This window comes from Urtica dioica, chromosome 5, assembly GCF_054948205.1.
Source record: "Urtica dioica subsp. dioica isolate 48M chromosome 5, U.dioica_male_clone48M_v1_H2, whole genome shotgun sequence".
NCBI classification, from domain to species: domain Eukaryota; kingdom Viridiplantae; phylum Streptophyta; class Magnoliopsida; order Rosales; family Urticaceae; genus Urtica; species Urtica dioica.
The window spans coordinates 5,782,473-5,799,680 of NC_142760.1; the positions used below are offsets into that span (position 1 = coordinate 5,782,473).

General features: G+C 45.7%; 2 protein-coding genes across 2 annotated transcripts; one reads left to right on the plus strand and one right to left on the minus strand.

The window, feature by feature from the left end:
• Positions 1-2,204: 2,204 nt before the first annotated feature.
• Positions 2,205-2,672, minus strand: LOC149394999 (uncharacterized). Its single transcript, XM_089614177.1, has 2 exons — positions 2,523-2,672; positions 2,205-2,420 (listed from the first exon to the last, which is right to left on the minus strand). The coding sequence occupies exons 1-2, from the start codon at positions 2,670-2,672 to the stop codon at positions 2,205-2,207; spliced, it is 366 nt and encodes a 121-aa protein (XP_089470303.1).
• A 9,320-nt stretch (positions 2,673-11,992) lies between these two features.
• NDC1 (NAD(P)H dehydrogenase C1) lies at positions 11,993-16,697 on the plus strand. The gene is made up of 11 exons (XM_089616110.1): positions 11,993-12,221; positions 12,324-12,514; positions 12,835-12,930; positions 13,612-13,678; positions 13,789-13,972; positions 14,162-14,255; positions 14,340-14,555; positions 15,165-15,521; positions 15,635-15,711; positions 16,107-16,210; positions 16,296-16,697. The coding sequence occupies exons 1-11, from the start codon at positions 12,170-12,172 to the stop codon at positions 16,433-16,435; spliced, it is 1,578 nt and encodes a 525-aa protein (XP_089472236.1). The 5' UTR covers positions 11,993-12,169; the 3' UTR covers positions 16,436-16,697.
• The last annotated feature ends 511 nt before the right edge of the window (positions 16,698-17,208 follow it).

Consider the following 17,208-nt stretch of genomic DNA (forward strand, 5'->3'; position numbering starts at 1 on the left):
CCGTCACGCCACGCCGGCCAGGATGCGTTCAGTGACCGCGCGGGAGGAAGCGCGAGTTCTAGCTTTTCCGGTCGGAGAATCAGCGATTCGCGGCGACATTGATTGTTCGGGTGTCGACATGCCAAGCTCGCTCTCGCTTGCTAATTTCATGAGTTTGAGGAAGCGCTATTGCATCCCGGATTCGGTATCGATCCTGAGGCCGCTGCCCAACGACCTCCCTACTCGCCCGCGAAAGGGGTATGCTGCGGTTCACAAAGCGAGCCTTTGCGGAGGGTTGCGACTATCTTTCCAGCCGGTGATTCAGGACTTGTTGGTTTGATTGGGGTACATGCTTCGCAGATGTCCCATTTTTTCTATCGGAAATTATTTACTGAATCAATCAAACGAAAGAGGAACTAAACTAGATGAAAAAAATAAGCTCAAATGTAATAACAACATAAACAAAGCATATCAGCTCTTGGGAAAAAGAGAGTATATATTTATGACTCTCTGCGGCCTGAGCTTGAAAAATAGTTAATATATGGCCGAAGAAAATTATTAATTTTGACTAGAGTATATATTTATGACTCTCTGCGGCCTGAGCTTGAAAAATAGTTAATATATGGCCGAAGAAAATTATTAATTTTGACGTCTTAAACATGATATAGGTTCTTATGGAGAAATATAAACATCTAGTAACTTGATATAATACCAAAGTTTGCATAATTATGAAACACTAGTCAACTAGCAAACTTTATTAACTAGTGTATTCTTTTATAAAAACACTAGTCAACTAATTATTTGTGGGATGTAAACAATCAACCAAATCTAGTTATAAAGTGAACCGGTGTATTGTACTTTACTTTATTGTCCCGATATAATAATCATGACTTTTTTGCTAGCGACAAAAAAAATTGGCCATTCCGTCAGGTGTCGGAACCTGTTCATTCCGTGGCGTGTACTCAAAAACTTCAAACAGTATAGACTACGGTCAAGGTTACCCTCCTCACAATAATTTTTTTTCCTCGCATGCTTTATCAATGAACATGCTTTTTGTTGAACATCAGTACTAAGTACTAACATGTCTACTTTACTCTACTCTCTCGTTGAGGAACCATCAAATTATCAGATACACTCACTCACTCTCTTTCAAGTGCGGCATGCCACATGATGCTCTATCGAGCGAAGAAGAGAGCCGTCACTGCAGACGACATCCAGGACCTCATGGTTGTTCGCGGGGTGCCCGGGAAACCGGGTTCCTATCTAGTAGCACACCGGAAGCGCATCGCCATCATCACTAAGGTCACTTCGAAGCATAGATATCCCTGGGTGTGGGTGTCTGAGTCTGCCTTCGGGGTGGTGCCTCTTGCGTTCGGCCCCGCGGCCGACTTCTCGCCCGTAGACGATATTGAGGGCTCCGAGCTTGAAGCGGTGATCAGGGCGGTCCCAGATTCGAGGCGGCAGGGATCGCTCTTTGAGTCCCCGGACTTAATGGCGACGACTGGGTGGTTCGTTCTCGGCGACGATGTGCCACGACGCCCGGTTCTTCGTGCGGAGGTCATGGAGGGCCCCGAGTCTGAGGCGGGGGGCTCGTCTGCTCTCCTCCCCGACGCGGGGGGTACTAACCATATATATGTTTTCATGCTATCGTAGTTTTCTATCGTTCACGCTTATTGTTATGTTCTAACCGTTTGACGCCTTTTGTGACAGATACCATGGTTCGCGATCGTTCGCGTGCGCGGGTGCCAAAGGCGCAACCTACTGCCGAAGTTGTGGCCGCGGCTCGCTCTCGAGTTGAAGCTCGTCGCGGGGGATCCCCAGTGCGCGTGACCCGTTGACGCCCCGCTACCTTTCGGCGTGCTAGGCGTGGAATCGTGCGAGAGCGTTGCGCTAGAGATGTGTAGGGTTAGCGGTCCGGTGCGCGGATCCGACCCGCTGACGCCTCGCTACCTTTCGGCGTGCGAGGCGTGGAATCGTGCGAGAGCGTCGTGCGAAAGATGTGTACCTATTAGCCCCCCGAGTTTCTTGTGTACTCGTAGAGGAAACTAGAAATTATAACAACATATGACACGGTTTTCGAGGCGAAATGTAATCCCATTACTCTGTTGAAATAAGCAAAAATTACATTCCCAGGCCGCTAGCCTTATTTAAATTTGAAATTGTTTTTTACTAAAATCGGAAATAAAATGAAAACAATCAAGCATAAAGAAATCGGGCGCTGGCTTCTATTGGTAGTATTGCCTCAGGTGTTCGGCGTTCCATGGATGAGTGAACACAAGTCCTTCTAGGTTCTCGAGCTCGTATGTACCACCACGGATGGCTCGGCGCACACGATACGGGCCTTCCCAGGTGGGACCAAAGACTCCCGCTCCCTGCACCTTGGTGTTTTGGAACACCCTTCTGAGGACGAGGCTCCCATCAGCGAACTTCCGTAGCTTGACCTTCGAATTGTAGTACTTTTCGACATTCCTCTTTTGTGCGGCGAGGCGAGTGAGTGCGTCCGCCCTCTTCTCGTCTATGAGGTCTAGCTCAAGCCTTATTGCTTCGTTGTTGGCGGCTTCCTCGAACTCTTCAATGCGGAAGGTTGGCAGCTTGGTCTCGACGGGTACCACGGCCTCGATGCCGAATGCAACTGCGAAATGGGTTTCGCCGGTTACGTTCCGCGCGGTAGTCCGGTACGCCCAGAGGACCATGGGAAGCTCCTCCGCCCACGCTCCCTTTCTTTCTTCCAGCTTCTTCTTTAAGTTTTCCTTGATTGTCTTGTTGATCGCCTCGACTTGACCGTTGGCCTGAGGATGACGGGGAGAGGAGAAAGTCTTGCTGATGCCCAACTATTCGCATATGTCCCGAACGCGCGCATTATCGAATTGTTTTCCGTTGTCGGTCATGATCGATGCGGGTATTCCGAAGCGGCAGACAATGTTCTTCCAGAAGAAGTTAGTCGTGTTCGCCTCTGTGTTCTTTGCCAGCGGTTCTGCCTCTACCCATTTTGTGAAGTAATCGATAACCACGATTGCGTGCTTGTATTGTCTCGGGGCCGTAGGCAGCTCACCAATGAGGTCGATTCCCCATTTTGCGAAGGGTCGAGGTACGACGATCGGGCACAATGGGGCCGGTTCTTGGCGCGGGATGTGTGCAAACCTTTGGCATTTGTCACATCTTTTGGCCCACTCGTGGGAGTCATTTTTCAAGGTTGGCCAAAAGTATCCGAGCCTTAGCAGCTTCAGGGCCAAAGACTGTCCGGCAGCGTGGTTCCCGCACACCCCTTCGTGCACCTCGCGGAGCGCTTTCTTCGCCTCGACTTTGGTTAAGCATCGGAGTAGGGGCATAGAGTATCCTCTCCTGAACAAGTTGTCCTCCCTCATCGTGTATTTCGGGGCCAAGCTTTTCAGCTTTCTGGCCTCTTCCTTGTTTTCGGGGACGACTCCTCGCTTGAGGTACTCCACGAGTGGTGTCATCCACGAGGGGGTTGGAGTTTCGTTGACCATTCCTACGTCGCTCCTCGAGACGTAGGGTCGAGTTAGTACTTCTATCGGGACACTGCCCTCTCCCTCTTCGTCTATCCCTGACGCCAGGCGCGCCAGGGCGTCGGCGTCAATTTTCGCCTCTCGGGGAACCTAGACTATCTCAAACCATGACAGGGCTTCCAGATTTTTCTGAGTCTTCGACAGATATGCGACCATGTTCGGCTCCTTGGCTGCGTAGTTGCCTTTAACCTGGTTCACAATTAGCTGTGAGTCGCAGTGGATGCGCAGGTTTCGGACTCCTAGCTTGTTCGCCAATTCCAAGCCAATGATCAGAGCCTCGTACTATGCCTCGTTGTTGGAGGCCTTGAACTCGAATCGCATGGCGTATCTTAGTTTTTCCCTATCGGGATTTGTGAGCACGACGCCAGCGCCAACCCCCCGGGCATTCGATGCGCCATCTACGTGCAAGTCCCAGACCGGCCTTATCGGGTCACTAGTCCTCTTCTTCGACGACCCATTGTGGTCGTTCTCCTTGTCTTCCTCGTTCTCGTTGTCTTCATCGTCCTTGTCCGTTGAGGGCGTGTTGGTGAACTCGGCCACAAAGTCGGCGAGGGCCTGGCCTTTAATAGCGGTTCTCGGTTGAAACTTGACCCCGCACTCGCCCAACTCTTGGGACCATATGGCCATTCATGACGATGCCCTTTTTTGTAGAGCCTTCTCGATGAGATGTCCCGTGCGTAGCACGATTGGATGCGCTTGGAAGTAAGGGAACAGTTTTCTCGCGCTCATGACAAGGGCAATGTACAATCTCTCGATTTCCGGGTATCGAGTCTCGGCGTCGAGGAACGTCTTGCTTACGTAATAAACCGGCCATTAGACCTTGTTTTCTTCGCGCACCAGGACCGCGCTCACGGCCCTGTCGGAAACCGCGAGGTAGACATACAAGGTCTCGCCGTCTTTTGGTTTCGCAAGAAACGGAGGAGAGCTGAAGTATGTCTTCATTTTCGCGGAATGCCTCCTGACACTCCTTCATCCATACGAACCAGTCGGTCTTTTTCAATGCTTTAAAAAACGGTTGGCACCTGTCGGTTGCCTTGGAAACGAATCGCGTTAAGGCGGCGATCCTTCCCGTCAAACTCTGTACTTCTTTGACTTTTTGCGGCGACCTCATTTCCAAGATCGCCTTGATCTTCTCGGGATTAGCTTCGATCCTGCGGCGGCTCACCATGTAGCCTAGGAGTTTTCCGGACTCAACCCCAAAAGCGCACTTGTTGGGATTGAGCTTCATCTTGTAGCACCGCAGGATTGCGAACATCTCCCTGAGGTCTCGAACGTGGTCGCTGGCCTTGAGGCTTTTGACTAACATGTCGTCCACGTAGACCTCCATTGTTTTTCCAATCTGGTTGGCGAACATTCGGTTTACCAGCCTTTGATACGTCGCACCCGCATTTTTTAGGCCAAAGGGCATGACCTTGTAGCAGTAGAGTCTGCGGTTCGTAACAAAGGTGGTCTTGATCTGATCTGGCTCGTGCATGCGGATCTGATTGTAGCCCGAATAGACGACATGAAGCTTAGCAGTTCATGGGCCGCAGTAGCGTCCACGAGTTGCTCGATTCTTGGGAGAGGGAAGCTATCTTTCGGGCATGCCTTGTTGATGTCTTTGTAATCGATACAAATCCGCCACTTCCCGTTTGGCTTCTTTACCATGACGACATTGGACACCCACTCTGGGTGTTCCGCCTCCCTGATGAAGTTGGCGACGAGAAGCTTGTCAACTTCTTCACCAATGGCCAGGTACCTCTCTCCGCTGAACGCCCGTCTTGGTTGGACGCGTTCGGTCACCCTTTTGTCGTCATTGAGGCGGTGGACCATTATCTCGGGGTCGATTCCCAGCATGTCGGTGTGTGTCCACGCGAAGACGTCTTTGAACTCGTGGAGGAAGGCTGCGAGCTGGAGTCGGATTTCGGACGGGAGCTGGGCGCCTACCTTGACTACTTGGTCGAGTTTGGCGTCGTCCAGCACGACGGGAACGAGGTCATCCGGTGTCTCCACCTTCCGATGCTCGGCATCATCCCTCTGATCCAATTCCCCGAAGGTGCCTCATTCCTCGATCTTGCACGGGAATTTGTCTCCGAGTTGGAAGACAGTGCTCACCATCTTCCCCTTCCCCTTTCCATCCATACCTTGGATGTAGCACATTCTCGCCATTGATTGGTCTCCCAACATTATGGCGATTCCTTTCTCGGTTGGGAATTTCATCATTAGGTGGTAGGTGGAAGTTATGGCCTTCAATCGATTGAGAGTCGGGCGACATATGATGATGTTCTATGCCGATGGCTGGTCCACAACGAGGAATGACACGACATGGGTGACCTCGATCCCCCAGGTCATGACCCTCCCCCGGAGAAGCCGAAGAGTGGGGTCGAGATCGGGGTCGGTCTCAGTCCGGTCAGCTTCATCCTGTCCAAAGCCGATTTGAAGATGATGTCGGCAAAGCTGCCGTTGTCGATCAGGATCCTTCGGACAAGATTGTTGGCGACCGGGGCCGAGACGACTATCGCGTCATTGTGCGGGTGGAGAACTCGCACCGCCTCCTGGTTGGTGAAGACCATGGACTCGAACGGGGCCGGAGGGGGAGCCTAGTACGTATGGCTGATATAGTGCGCTATCTTCCCCTGGGAGACTTCTCCCACGTTCTTCTTTCTTTGCGCGCTCGAGTCTCCGAACTCCGGGCCACCCATGATTGAGCCCACGACGTGCATTTGCGAGCTCTCCGGTTCTTGGTTCGTCGTCCGATCAGTGACGGTTACCATCGCCGGACCGTTCCTTTCCTGCCGCGGGCGTTCTCCGCCTGCCGCGGCCGTCCCGATCGTTCTGGGGATGTATTCCTTCAGCTTCCTATCTTGAATAAGGGCTTCGATATGACGCTTGAGTTGGTAACATTCGGACGTCAGGTGCCCATGGTCTTGATGGTATTCACAGAATTTACTTCGATCTCGCTTCGCGGGATCCTTCGTGAGAGGAGCGGGCCTTCCTAGCTTGTCGCGGTGTAGAGCTACGATCCGCTCTTGCGGAGTGTTCAGAGGGGTGAATGCCGAAAACTTCCGGAAGCTGTCGACATGTGAGGGTCTTGGTCCAGGGAGGGAGCGACCCTTAGGGGCTTGGCCTCCCTTGTTCCTCATCTTTCGAGGGTCGGGACGATCTCCGTCCTGATCATCGCGACGACGACTGCCCTAACCTCCTGCCTTCCGGCCGTCTCGGCCGTCGAGATAGTTCTCGATCCCCATGTAAGTGCGGGCTCTCGACATCAGCTTCGCCATGTCTCGCGGGACCTTTCCAACAATAGACTTGAGGAAGTTGCTTGTGCGAGCTCCCTCTGTGATCGCCGTGATGGCGTCCTTGTCGTCAAACCCTTCGACCTTGTGGGATTCTTCGGTGAAGCGAGCTAGGTACTGCCTCAAGGTCTCGTCTCTTCCCTGCCGGATAGACAGGAGGTAGGTTTTCGACTTCTTTTGTGCCACGAGCGTGGAGAACCGAGCAAAGAAGGCCTCTCGCAAGGCTCGGAAGGACGAGATGCTCCCCGGTCTCAGGCTTTGGAACCATTTGAATTCCGACCTAGTGAGGGTCAGGATGAAAGCTTGACACAGGGTGGCGTCCGACTGTCCCTGCATAGTCATCCACGTCTCGTAATGCTGGATGTGGAAGTTCGAGTTCGTTCGTCCGTCGTAAGGAGGGTTGGATGGTAACTTGAAATTCCCCACGCAAGGCTGCGCGAGGATTTGAGCGGCGAAGGGAGAGTATAACTCCTCGATCCCTCCATAAGGCCTTTGCCTCCCTGACTCCCTCATCTTGATGATCTGGTTTTGAAGGCTTTGGATCATCGTCACCATGTCAAGCCCGTTGGCTGGGCTGACCGCCGGGGCCGCGGGAGTCGCCTGTTGACACTCATTGGACGCTTGATCCTCGGCGTTGGCCTGAAGTCGGCCAAGAGTGGTGGCGGGGAGTGCGTCCCTTCGGGAGTTGAACCTTTGGCGGAGATCCTCCCCTCAGGAGTTTCTCTGCGCCGTCAGATGCTCCCTCAGGTCTCCGCTCGGCGCTTGGCGAGGCGAAGTTGCCCTTGGCCGGATCGTCCAGCGAGCGCTTTGGCTGTCGGCCCCATCGTCCCCGAGGGCGGCCCTCTCCCCGACGAGGGGCCGTGTCCGGCCGCCTCTTGAAACCGAGGGGGCAAGCCCCCGAGAATGGGGCCGCGTATGTTGTCGTGCCGGACGGGACAGTCCGGCCGGAGCGCCCTTTGTCCTTTCGGACCGGGATTGGACGAGGCTAGGTGTTGCTTCGTCGGTTCTTGACTCCCCCTCATAGTCGGGGTCGGAGTCACCCTGGGCGGTCCTATCCTCGATGTCATAACCGAGAAGGTCGCGATAAGCGAACCATCAACGCCGGGACGGTCTAAGAGCTCGGCGAGCCTTCGAGCCGTGTCCTCTCGGAGCGCGGCCTCGGGGTCATTCGCCGAGTCTTGGGGCTGGCTCTCGTTGTCACGAGGCTAGCCTCCTAGGCGATGCGCGAGGCTTCGGAGGCCGTATCTTGAGCCCGTCGCTCGAGTACCTGCGGAGGTAGTAGGAATTTGACTCATCTCTCGAGAGTCGTAGAGGTTGCAAGAAAAGGGATTGGAAGAGATGGCATCGCCAAGGTCGGGAGGTCCCCTCCTTCTAGCGCAAAATGTTGTCGCTCGTTTTCGGATAACTATTTAGTAACCGAAAGCGGTCAGACCCAAGGCCGGACCAAGTGATCTCGCTTTGGTTCGAGCGTGTCGGACTTGGTATCCCAAGTCATCCCTTAGCTGTTGATGATGCTTGTCTCGTCTTGACACCTGAAAAGCGAGTAAGAAAGTGTGAACTACAAAGGGGAAACATAGGGGGTGCCTCTGTTTACCTCTCCGACGCTCAACATTAGTAGGATTGAGGTGGGTAAAAGAGGTTAGGTGTTTACAGAGCCGAGACTTGAGAGATATGAGTGAGTTATGAGTTCAGTAGCTTTCAGTACTCAATTTCGGATTACCTGACTCGAGGGGTCGAGCCTCATATTTATAGGCGACGTGGGGACGTTTTGGAGGTCCCTTGGCCGAGTGAAGGTTCAGGACCGGCCGAGTGACGTCCCAGGGCCGGCCGAGTGATGATCCAAGGCCGGCCAATGGCCGAGTGACGGCCCTGGGCCGGCCAATGGCCGAGTGACGGCCCTGTGCCGGCCATTGGCCGAGTGACGGCCCAGGGTCGGCCGAGCGACTTCCCAGGGCCGGCCAATGGCCGAGTGACGGCCCTGGGCCGGCCATCGGCTGAGTGACGACCCTGGGCCGGCCATCGGCCGAGTGACGGCCCAGAGCCGGCCGAGCGACTTCCCAGGGTCGACTAATGGCCGAGTGACAGCCTTGGGCCGGCCATTGGCCGAGTGACGGCCCAGGGCCGGCCGAGCGCCTTCCCAGGGCCGGCCAATGGCCGAGTAACGGCCCTGGGCCAGCCGAGCGACTTCCCAAGGCCGGCCAATGGCCGAGTGACGGCCCTGGGCCGGCCATTGGCTGGGAGACGGCCCAGGGCCGGCCGTGCGCCGAAGGGAGATCCAAGGTTGGCCGCTATCGCGACCGTCGTCGTTTCACCGAGCCGGGACGGGCCGGCAACAACGTGCGAGACTTGCATTCTTTGAAAACAGAAGCAAGTTAGTTTTACAAATGCGAGCAGAGAACCTAAATATGAGAAACTTGAGCTGTTGCATACCTATGTGTAGGGGACTACATCAGTCCCTTTACTCGGAGGATTTCGATCGCTACTACGTGATATTCATCGATGACTCCGAGAGAAAGGTATGAATTTATTTCATGTAGAATAAATTTGATGTGTGTTTGCTACTTTCAAGAGGTTGAAACAACGGTGGAGAACGAGACAAACTTGAAGTTAAAATGTTGAAGTCCAACAATGATGGATAATATATTGATAATAACTTCAAGAAATATTGTGTGGACAATGGGATCTACATGGTGAAGCATATTCCAAGAACCTCCCAACAAAATGGAGTAGCGTAGATGATGAACATAACTTTGAATGAGCGAGCTTGAAGTATGCATATATACGCCGGACTGCCCAATATGTTCTTGGCAGATACAATCAACACGAAAGCATTCTTGATAAACCAATGACCATCCGTCCTTCCGATTTTTAGGAAAATAAATTTTCAAATCAGTGTTGAGTGCATCAAAGGAAAACAAACAGACGATAATTGATTAGACGCCGAACAAGATGTCTTATAACTAATTCATATTAATACATGAGAAGTTTCAGTTTATGGAAATCTTCAATAATTTCAAAGTCGAAGTTGAGCTTCAACTCACAAATAAAATTAAGGCTATCAAACCCGATCGTGCATTGTTTAGGAATTAGGGTTAGGTACTTCAGATAAGGAAAGCAACATTCGAAACCTTTCAAAGAGTGTGAAATTGTTCATAATACACAATGCCAGGCAAACTCAACATGAATGGTGTTGCGGAACGACGAAACCGAACTCTTAAGGATTTGGTTAGGAGCATAGATTGTCATCCCTCATTACCATATTCACTTTGGGGAGAATCACTAAGGACGACACTTTACTTTGAAGAAGCCCAGTATTAGGCATTTGAACGTCTAAGGTTGTGCATCAAGCACGACTTTGCCGGTCACATGAGAGAAATTTGGACGCAAAAATAATTAAGATCTATTTTGTTGGTTACACATAACGCTTTTGGGACTATAAGCCTTACAATCCAACATAAATAACAATTTTTTAAACGGGAAATGCAAGATTATCATGAAGATGTTGAGTTTTGGGAGGGAGAAATTACAAAGAGTGTTGCATTTGAAGAAAAAATTGTTACTAGCAGTGATCAAGTTTCTATATATATTGTTCTCCAAGACAAGGATTAAAGGTTTTGTAACATTGATCAAACTCCCGATTTTATTCCAGAATCATATAAAAATAATTTTCTTCCTCAACCACCATCGTTATATTTATTTAAGAACATAATGGTAGTTGAGAGACCAATCCAATCATATTTCGTCAAGCCATCTAAACTTCCAACTCTCAAAGGTAGATTGATACCATGAAAATGTGAATCTTCTTCCTCTTCTTCAATTCTTCCTCCTGCAAGGAGGCTGTTAACTTCTTCAAAAACTTTCTAACTTGGGAGATGAAGAACTCCCAAGCCACATTGTCCCATGGATGGCTGTTGAATTTTATGTACCCTTCACCATCTTCACATACCCCGTGTTTTAAATACTTCGCCCTCTATTCAGGAGTCCATTCTTTGCTCTTCAAGAGAATGGATTAAGTACCTCTATGCCAATTTCATACTGTTTAGCTTCGTCATTTTGGTTTTTTGGGTGTCGTGAATGACGAAGAACGAATGATAGTGAGAACGAGACGTAGGCAAAGACAAAGAAGACAATGATGATGACAAAGAAGCACATCAATATGGGGGTGTTCAAAAATTCTAAAATCAATTAAGGTGATTTGAGTGTTTTGGGTTCGAGAGAGAAAGACGAGATTGTGGCATGAGAGACCGGTGAACGTTTTTGGTTCGAGAGAAAAAAAATGCGAGCCAAGGTTGAAAGTTGGCTCTTTTTTTTTTCTTTTTTCTTTTTTCTTTTTTTTTTAAATCAAGAAAATAGTAGAAATGCTATAAGAGACTTCGCACAACTCAACGAATAAAAGAACTTAAATTTTAGGTTTTAGACTTTTAGTTCATTCGGGCAATTAGAATTGAGTTATTTAATTTTTTTTAGGGAAAATAACACATTTATACCCTGTGTTTTAGTGAAATGTCGAGTTTAACCCTCAGTTTTCAAAAATGTCGAGTTCATACCATCTGTTTAACTAAAATGATGAAATTATACCCTGAAATGAATAACAGCGTCACAAATCTCCCTTTCATTGATATTAACTCTTATATAAGAAAAACCGAATCAAATCTAAATCAGTACCCTAATTTTCAAATTCTCAATTTTGAAATAAAATAGCCTTAAATTGAAATTAAATAATAAAACTCATATCGCCTAAGAAATGACTTCATTCTGTGTTCGAATTGTAACTCTCTTGGATTCTCTGTTCGAATATGCGATTTTGATGACTATCAACTATCGATGTTTACCCCTTTGCCTCTTTCTGTGTTCTTCACGATTAAGAGACTGTTGTTTATTTTTTAGTTTTTAAATAAATTACATATATGGCGCGAATGAATAAAGATAATTGGTGTTTATATTATCAATATTATAGTCAACGTCAATGAAAAGTCAATAAAAAGAATATTTAAGACACTGTTGTCTATTTCAGGGTATAATTTCGTCATTTTAGTTAAACAGAGGGTATAATTTCGTCATTTTAGTTAAACAGAAGGTATGAACTCGACATTTTTGAAAACCGAGGGTTAAACTCGACATTTCACTAAAACACAGGGTATAAATGCGTTATTTTCCCTTTTTTTATGTTCTTTATTTTTATTTTATTTTTTATTCTCTAAAATTTTCTACATTTTATCTCCCCACCATTTTATTTGAGGAAGCACAAAACTAAGGGTAACATATATAAGGACAATCTGGCTCTGCACGGAATACGTCTGGACTTTCGTTCATTGCTACCAGAGCATTCCCAAAAGGAGTTAGTGAGAGGAAATCACTCCGTATCCTCAATTTTGTTCCCTTGCGTCCATGGCTCGGATTGTGCTGTCTTCTTCTCTCGCGCTCGGACCTATCAATCCATGTATCCCCTCTCTCTCTCTATGTATATATATGTGTGTATATATTTGCTTGGAACTGTAATTTGGAGTCGGTCCAACACGCGAGCGTGGTTTCTCTGTTTCAGGCCAAAGGAGCAACTTATTCCCTGGGTTTCCGAGACGAATCCAGAACAGTTTTCCGTCGGGAAAAGGTTCTAGAAGGAAAAGCCACACGCGCTTAGTTTCTTCGGCTGCCTCAACGGGAAACGGAAGAGGATTCACAGAGACATCTGAATCGGAACCCGAACCACAGTTTTTTTCTTGGCCAGATAAGAAGGTTAAGCCTTTTTTTTTATATACAATTATTTATGTAGCTTTTTTCGTGCTCTTTTTTAGTTGTGACTACTTGTAATGTACGAATAGTATGTATATTATATCGAGTAATTGAAGGACTACTAAACAGTTTTCACAAGCCCTTGACCTTTTGTAGCACTTATTTTAAAGAATTAATATAGTAACAATACTCTTCAGAGCTATGAAGTCTGTAAAACCAGGTGTTAGATGTAATTATTTGCGAGAGAAAGTAAGTTCATCAATGATCGCATATTTGAGGGAAAAAGGGTTTTTTTTTTTTTTTTTTTTTTTTTTTTTTTGCAGAAACCTAGAATATGCATTCTGGGTGGTGGATTTGGAGGGCTTTATACTGCTTTAAGACTTGAATCACTCGTTTGGCCAGACGGCAAAAAACCTCAAGTAAGTTCATTTCTTCTGTGTATATAAGATTTGGTTTCTTTGGAGAGAGTAAATGAGAAGCTTAACCCTAAGTCGGAGAATAAAGAGTTGATATTGACAGAGTAAGTTGCAGTTAGTAAAGTTATATTTTATTATGTCCCTGTTTGATTATTTAACAATCGAATATAATACATGTAAAGTTCTGAATATTTGCGACTGTTTCGAGTTGGTTGGAGGCTCGGGCTTCAGAAAGCTTTTCTGTCAAATCTATAAGCCTTCCTCGCGCTTTCATTACTACAATCGAACGTGGAAATTAAAACTTCCCTGAAAGGTTGTCTTATCACAATCAGATATAGAAAGTGTGGACTATCGTTTTGTGCATTGTACTTTGGCACATCAGATATGATAATCTATTCCCCGCTGATCAAGTTAGGAGTCCCATTGGGCAAGAGGTTCAGATGTAATATGTGCATTTTGAATTCTGGAACATGCGGTGAATATGAAGGGATTCAGATCAAATTCAGGACGGGTCTTGTCCTCTTGTTTTAAGCAATTTCTGTATTGTATCAGACATGCTTGTAATTTATTATTCTTATTCTTATAAATAGAATGACTATTCCCATTTCAATAAATGTATACACAGACATATATACACATATAATATGTTTAAAAAGTAAGTTATGAATATTTCATTGCTTCCAGGTGCTTCTGATTGATCGGTCAGAAAGATTTGTTTTTAAGCCGTTGTTGTATGAGCTTCTATCCAGAGGTATGCAATTGAAAAGTTATACAATGATCTTTCCTTTCCTTCTCTTGGATTTTAATACAGTTCGTCTTTTGTGTTTCTCAAATCTTAATAGTCATTGCCTAATCTTTCAGAGGTGGATGAATGGGAAATAGCTCCCCGGTTCGCAGACTTGCTGGCAAAAACGAGTGTGCTGTTTTTCCAAGATAAGATCAAATCTTTACATCCGACTGATCATTTTGGAAACAATGGACCCGCAAAGTCCGGCTGTGGAGGAAGTATTCATCTAGAAAGCGGTCTTCTTATTGAATATGACTGGTATGGTCATTGACCATCTTGCAAAGATTTCTTGATATTTAAATTTAGTCAAAATTGTTAAAAGAATTTCGGAAAACAACTGAATCCTGAGTTTTTATAAGCCTTCTTTCTGTATAATGTATAATAGTACATGAACGATGATTTGACCTTCTTTCATTTAACAGTCTGGTTTTTCCCTGGACAGCCCAGGCTGGTTCTTGCTTTAGGAACTGAAACTAGACTCGATTTTGTACCCGGAGCAGCTGAGCATGCTTTTCCATTTTCCACCCTTGAGGATGCTCTGGTGAGCGTTTTTGGTTCAGGCCAATATTTTGATTATATTGCGTTTTGTACTATTCCTTTGGGTCTCAGTTTCATTGTAACGCAGAGGGTCGAGAATAGATTGAAAACACTGGAGAGGAGATACTTTGGAAAGAAGAACTCACTGATCCGCGTGACTGTTGTTGGCTGTGGTTACTCTGGAGTTGAATTAGCAGCCACAATCTCTGAAAGACTCCAAGATAGAGGAAGAGTTCAAGCTATCAATTCAGAGCCGACGATATGCTCACAAGCGTCGCCCGGTAACAGAGAAGCTGCGATGAAAGTACGTTACCGCTGAGGCTAATATTATTCTTGTGTGTGTATGTGTGTGTGTGTGTGTGTGTGTGTTGTGTGTGTATCGTATGAAGCTAGGTCAACATTTGGAAAAGTTCGTGACACTTAAAGAAAAGTAATCCGACCTAAAAAACAATACATTTCTGTCAACGTAATTATTGAAGACTTTCAAAAGTAAATAGTGGTTGGATTTTTAGCTTTTCTTGTGTTTCGCATAATCAACCTCCGTACAGAACTCTCAACTTCCAGGATTGGACTTGGCATGGATATGAAATGTGATAGTGGATATAGTTGCAATTAGTTATGATCAGCTTTCCTCTTTACCTTGTTAAACTCTTAGTTTTAGTGGGAGGGCATTTTAGTCGTTTTATTTATTTAATTGCATCTTTTATTTACATATATTTTAGTATTAATAGGACATAACGATGGGTCATTAGGGGTGTGAGAGAATTGAGTTAGTTTATTGGTTGAGTTATTTTAGTTGTAGATTATCTATCTGTGCTCTTAATTACCCAGGCTTCTCAATTCTAATTCAGTTTAAGGTATTTCTTAATAGTGAAAAAGTCCAAGCCCTCATGTCAATTGTTGATTATTACAGGTCCTCTCTTCTAGGAACGTTGAACTTCTATTGGGTTATTTTGTCCGCGAAATAAGAAAAGTTGAATCTTCAACAGACACCGAACCTGAGAAATACATATTGGAAGTCAAGCCGGCCGAGAGGGGATTGAAGAGTCAAACCCTGGAAGCAGATCTGGTATTATGGACAGTTGGATCTACGTCTCTTCTTCCTCAGCTAGAACCTCGTGATATGCGAAGTGAGATTCCATTAAACTCACGAGGTCAAGCAGAGACGGACGAGACTCTCCGTGTAAAGGGTCATCCACGCATATTTGCACTCGGCGATTCTTCTACTCTAAGGGACCCAAATGGCAGGCTTCTTCCTGCAACTGCACAGGTTTTATTTTTAATTCTTTTTAATTTTTTATTTCTCTTGTAATCACTCAGTTGGTCATGTTGATTTAACTAAATTATACATTATTTAATCTCCGCCTCTTATGCTATTCCCAGGTTGCATTTCAGCAAGCTGACTTTGCTGGTTGGAATCTCTGGGCTGCGATCAATGACCGCCCTCTTTTGCCTTTTAGGTACTGTTTCATTTTGTCTTTGGCTACAATATATTTAGATGAAAAAAAAAATTGATTAACGAATATCTTTCCTTCCGATATGTTCCTTTTTAGGGCGTGTCGGCACTTATTTCTAACTTTTATATTCATCCTCTTTTCGATAAATAGCAAGGATAACATTTCTTATTTTCTATCTGAAAGCTTAAACAGTAAACCATGAAAATTCTAGTGTAATGATGAAAGTAAAATGCATCTGAACCAGAGGCTTAGGTTGGCCCAGAAGCAACAGTTCGTAAAAGCTAATCTATGTTTAAATTCATGTTTCAAATTTGAATATCATACTATTATTTATTTATTTTTTTTAATTCGATTATGCTAATTTTTCCCCATGGAAATGAATATTTGCTGTATTGCAGATTTCAGAATTTGGGTGAAATGATGACTCTGGGGAAGAATGACGCCGCAGTTACTCCTTCGTTTATTGATGGCTTAACCATTGAAGGTCCTATCGGTCATACTGGTAAACTCTCAATTTGAACTCTCTTATTTATGTACCCTTTTCTCAGCTCATAGAATAAATGGGCACTCTGTTTTTCTTTTTGCAGCAAGAAAAATAGCATACTTGGCAAGATTGCCGACTGACGAGCATAGACTTAAAGTTGGGATCAGTTGGTTCGCGAAAACGGCTATCGATTCGATTACCACGGTTCAAACCACTCTCTCCAAGGTTTTGTCGAGCTCGTAAATAATTGAAACGTGTCTGGTTTGTGTCTAAACGATTGCATAGCAAATGTAGATCTGTTAATTATTCATTGTACGACATTGCTTTTGCTGGCTCGAATTACTCTTCGGTCTCCTAAGTAGCGATATAAGTCAGTAGTGAGTTTATTCATCTCACTAACTGATTATCATCTCAATGATTATAAAAACTGACCGGTATATTGGGTTTCATTTACGGAGATACTGATACCGCTTATTAACGGGTATATAACTATATATATTTACTTTCATACTGTCAACTGCTGATTTTCTTCCAAGTCCACACTTTTTCCCACTTTCCGGTTCACCCAAAGCAAAATCTTCAAAATTTCTTGGTCAATTTCTGTGGATTTATCTTTGATTCCCGCAAGCTTAAATAAAAATATAATTCAATATTTTAATTTCTTTCTTTGTTTATTTATATATCTTTTATTATATATATGTGATTAGGTACTTGTGAAGATTTATTGATTTTTCAGGCGTCGCTCCATTTCCTGGGTCTATCATATCCCAAATTACATAAAAGATTTGCATACTAACAAAGGACGGTACATGAGATTATTGGTAAAAATGTGTGAAATTTGGATTATGAGTCGAAAGCCGCCAAGTGCCAAAAATATATATAATCCATCGTCCTCTTATCACAAACCAGCTGGTGGCCGCAGTTTTTTAATATAGAAAAAAAAAACTCTGATTTGTGATGTAGCTACTCGAATTAACGTAGAAAGTAACAAGAAACTAAATCTGAAAAGTACTGTT

What these genes read in the sequence shown, in the direction of transcription:
- LOC149394999 (XM_089614177.1), bottom strand. Translation starts at nt 2,672, where the DNA reads ATGGTCCTCTGGGCGTACCGGACTACCGCGCGGAACGTAACCGGCGAA. An exon ending in AGGAAGCCGCCAACAACGAA is followed by an intron (nt 2,421 to 2,522) that starts GCAATAAGGCTT and finishes TACAATTCGAAG; the next exon opens with GTCAAGCTACGGAAGTTCGC.
- NDC1 (XM_089616110.1), top strand. Translation starts at nt 12,170, where the DNA reads ATGGCTCGGATTGTGCTGTCTTCTTCTCTCGCGCTCGGACCTATCAAT. An exon ending in GCTCGGACCTATCAATCCAT is followed by an intron (nt 12,222 to 12,323) that starts GTATCCCCTCTC and finishes TCTCTGTTTCAG; the next exon opens with GCCAAAGGAGCAACTTATTC. An exon ending in TTCTTCCTGCAACTGCACAG is followed by an intron (nt 15,522 to 15,634) that starts GTTTTATTTTTA and finishes TGCTATTCCCAG; the next exon opens with GTTGCATTTCAGCAAGCTGA.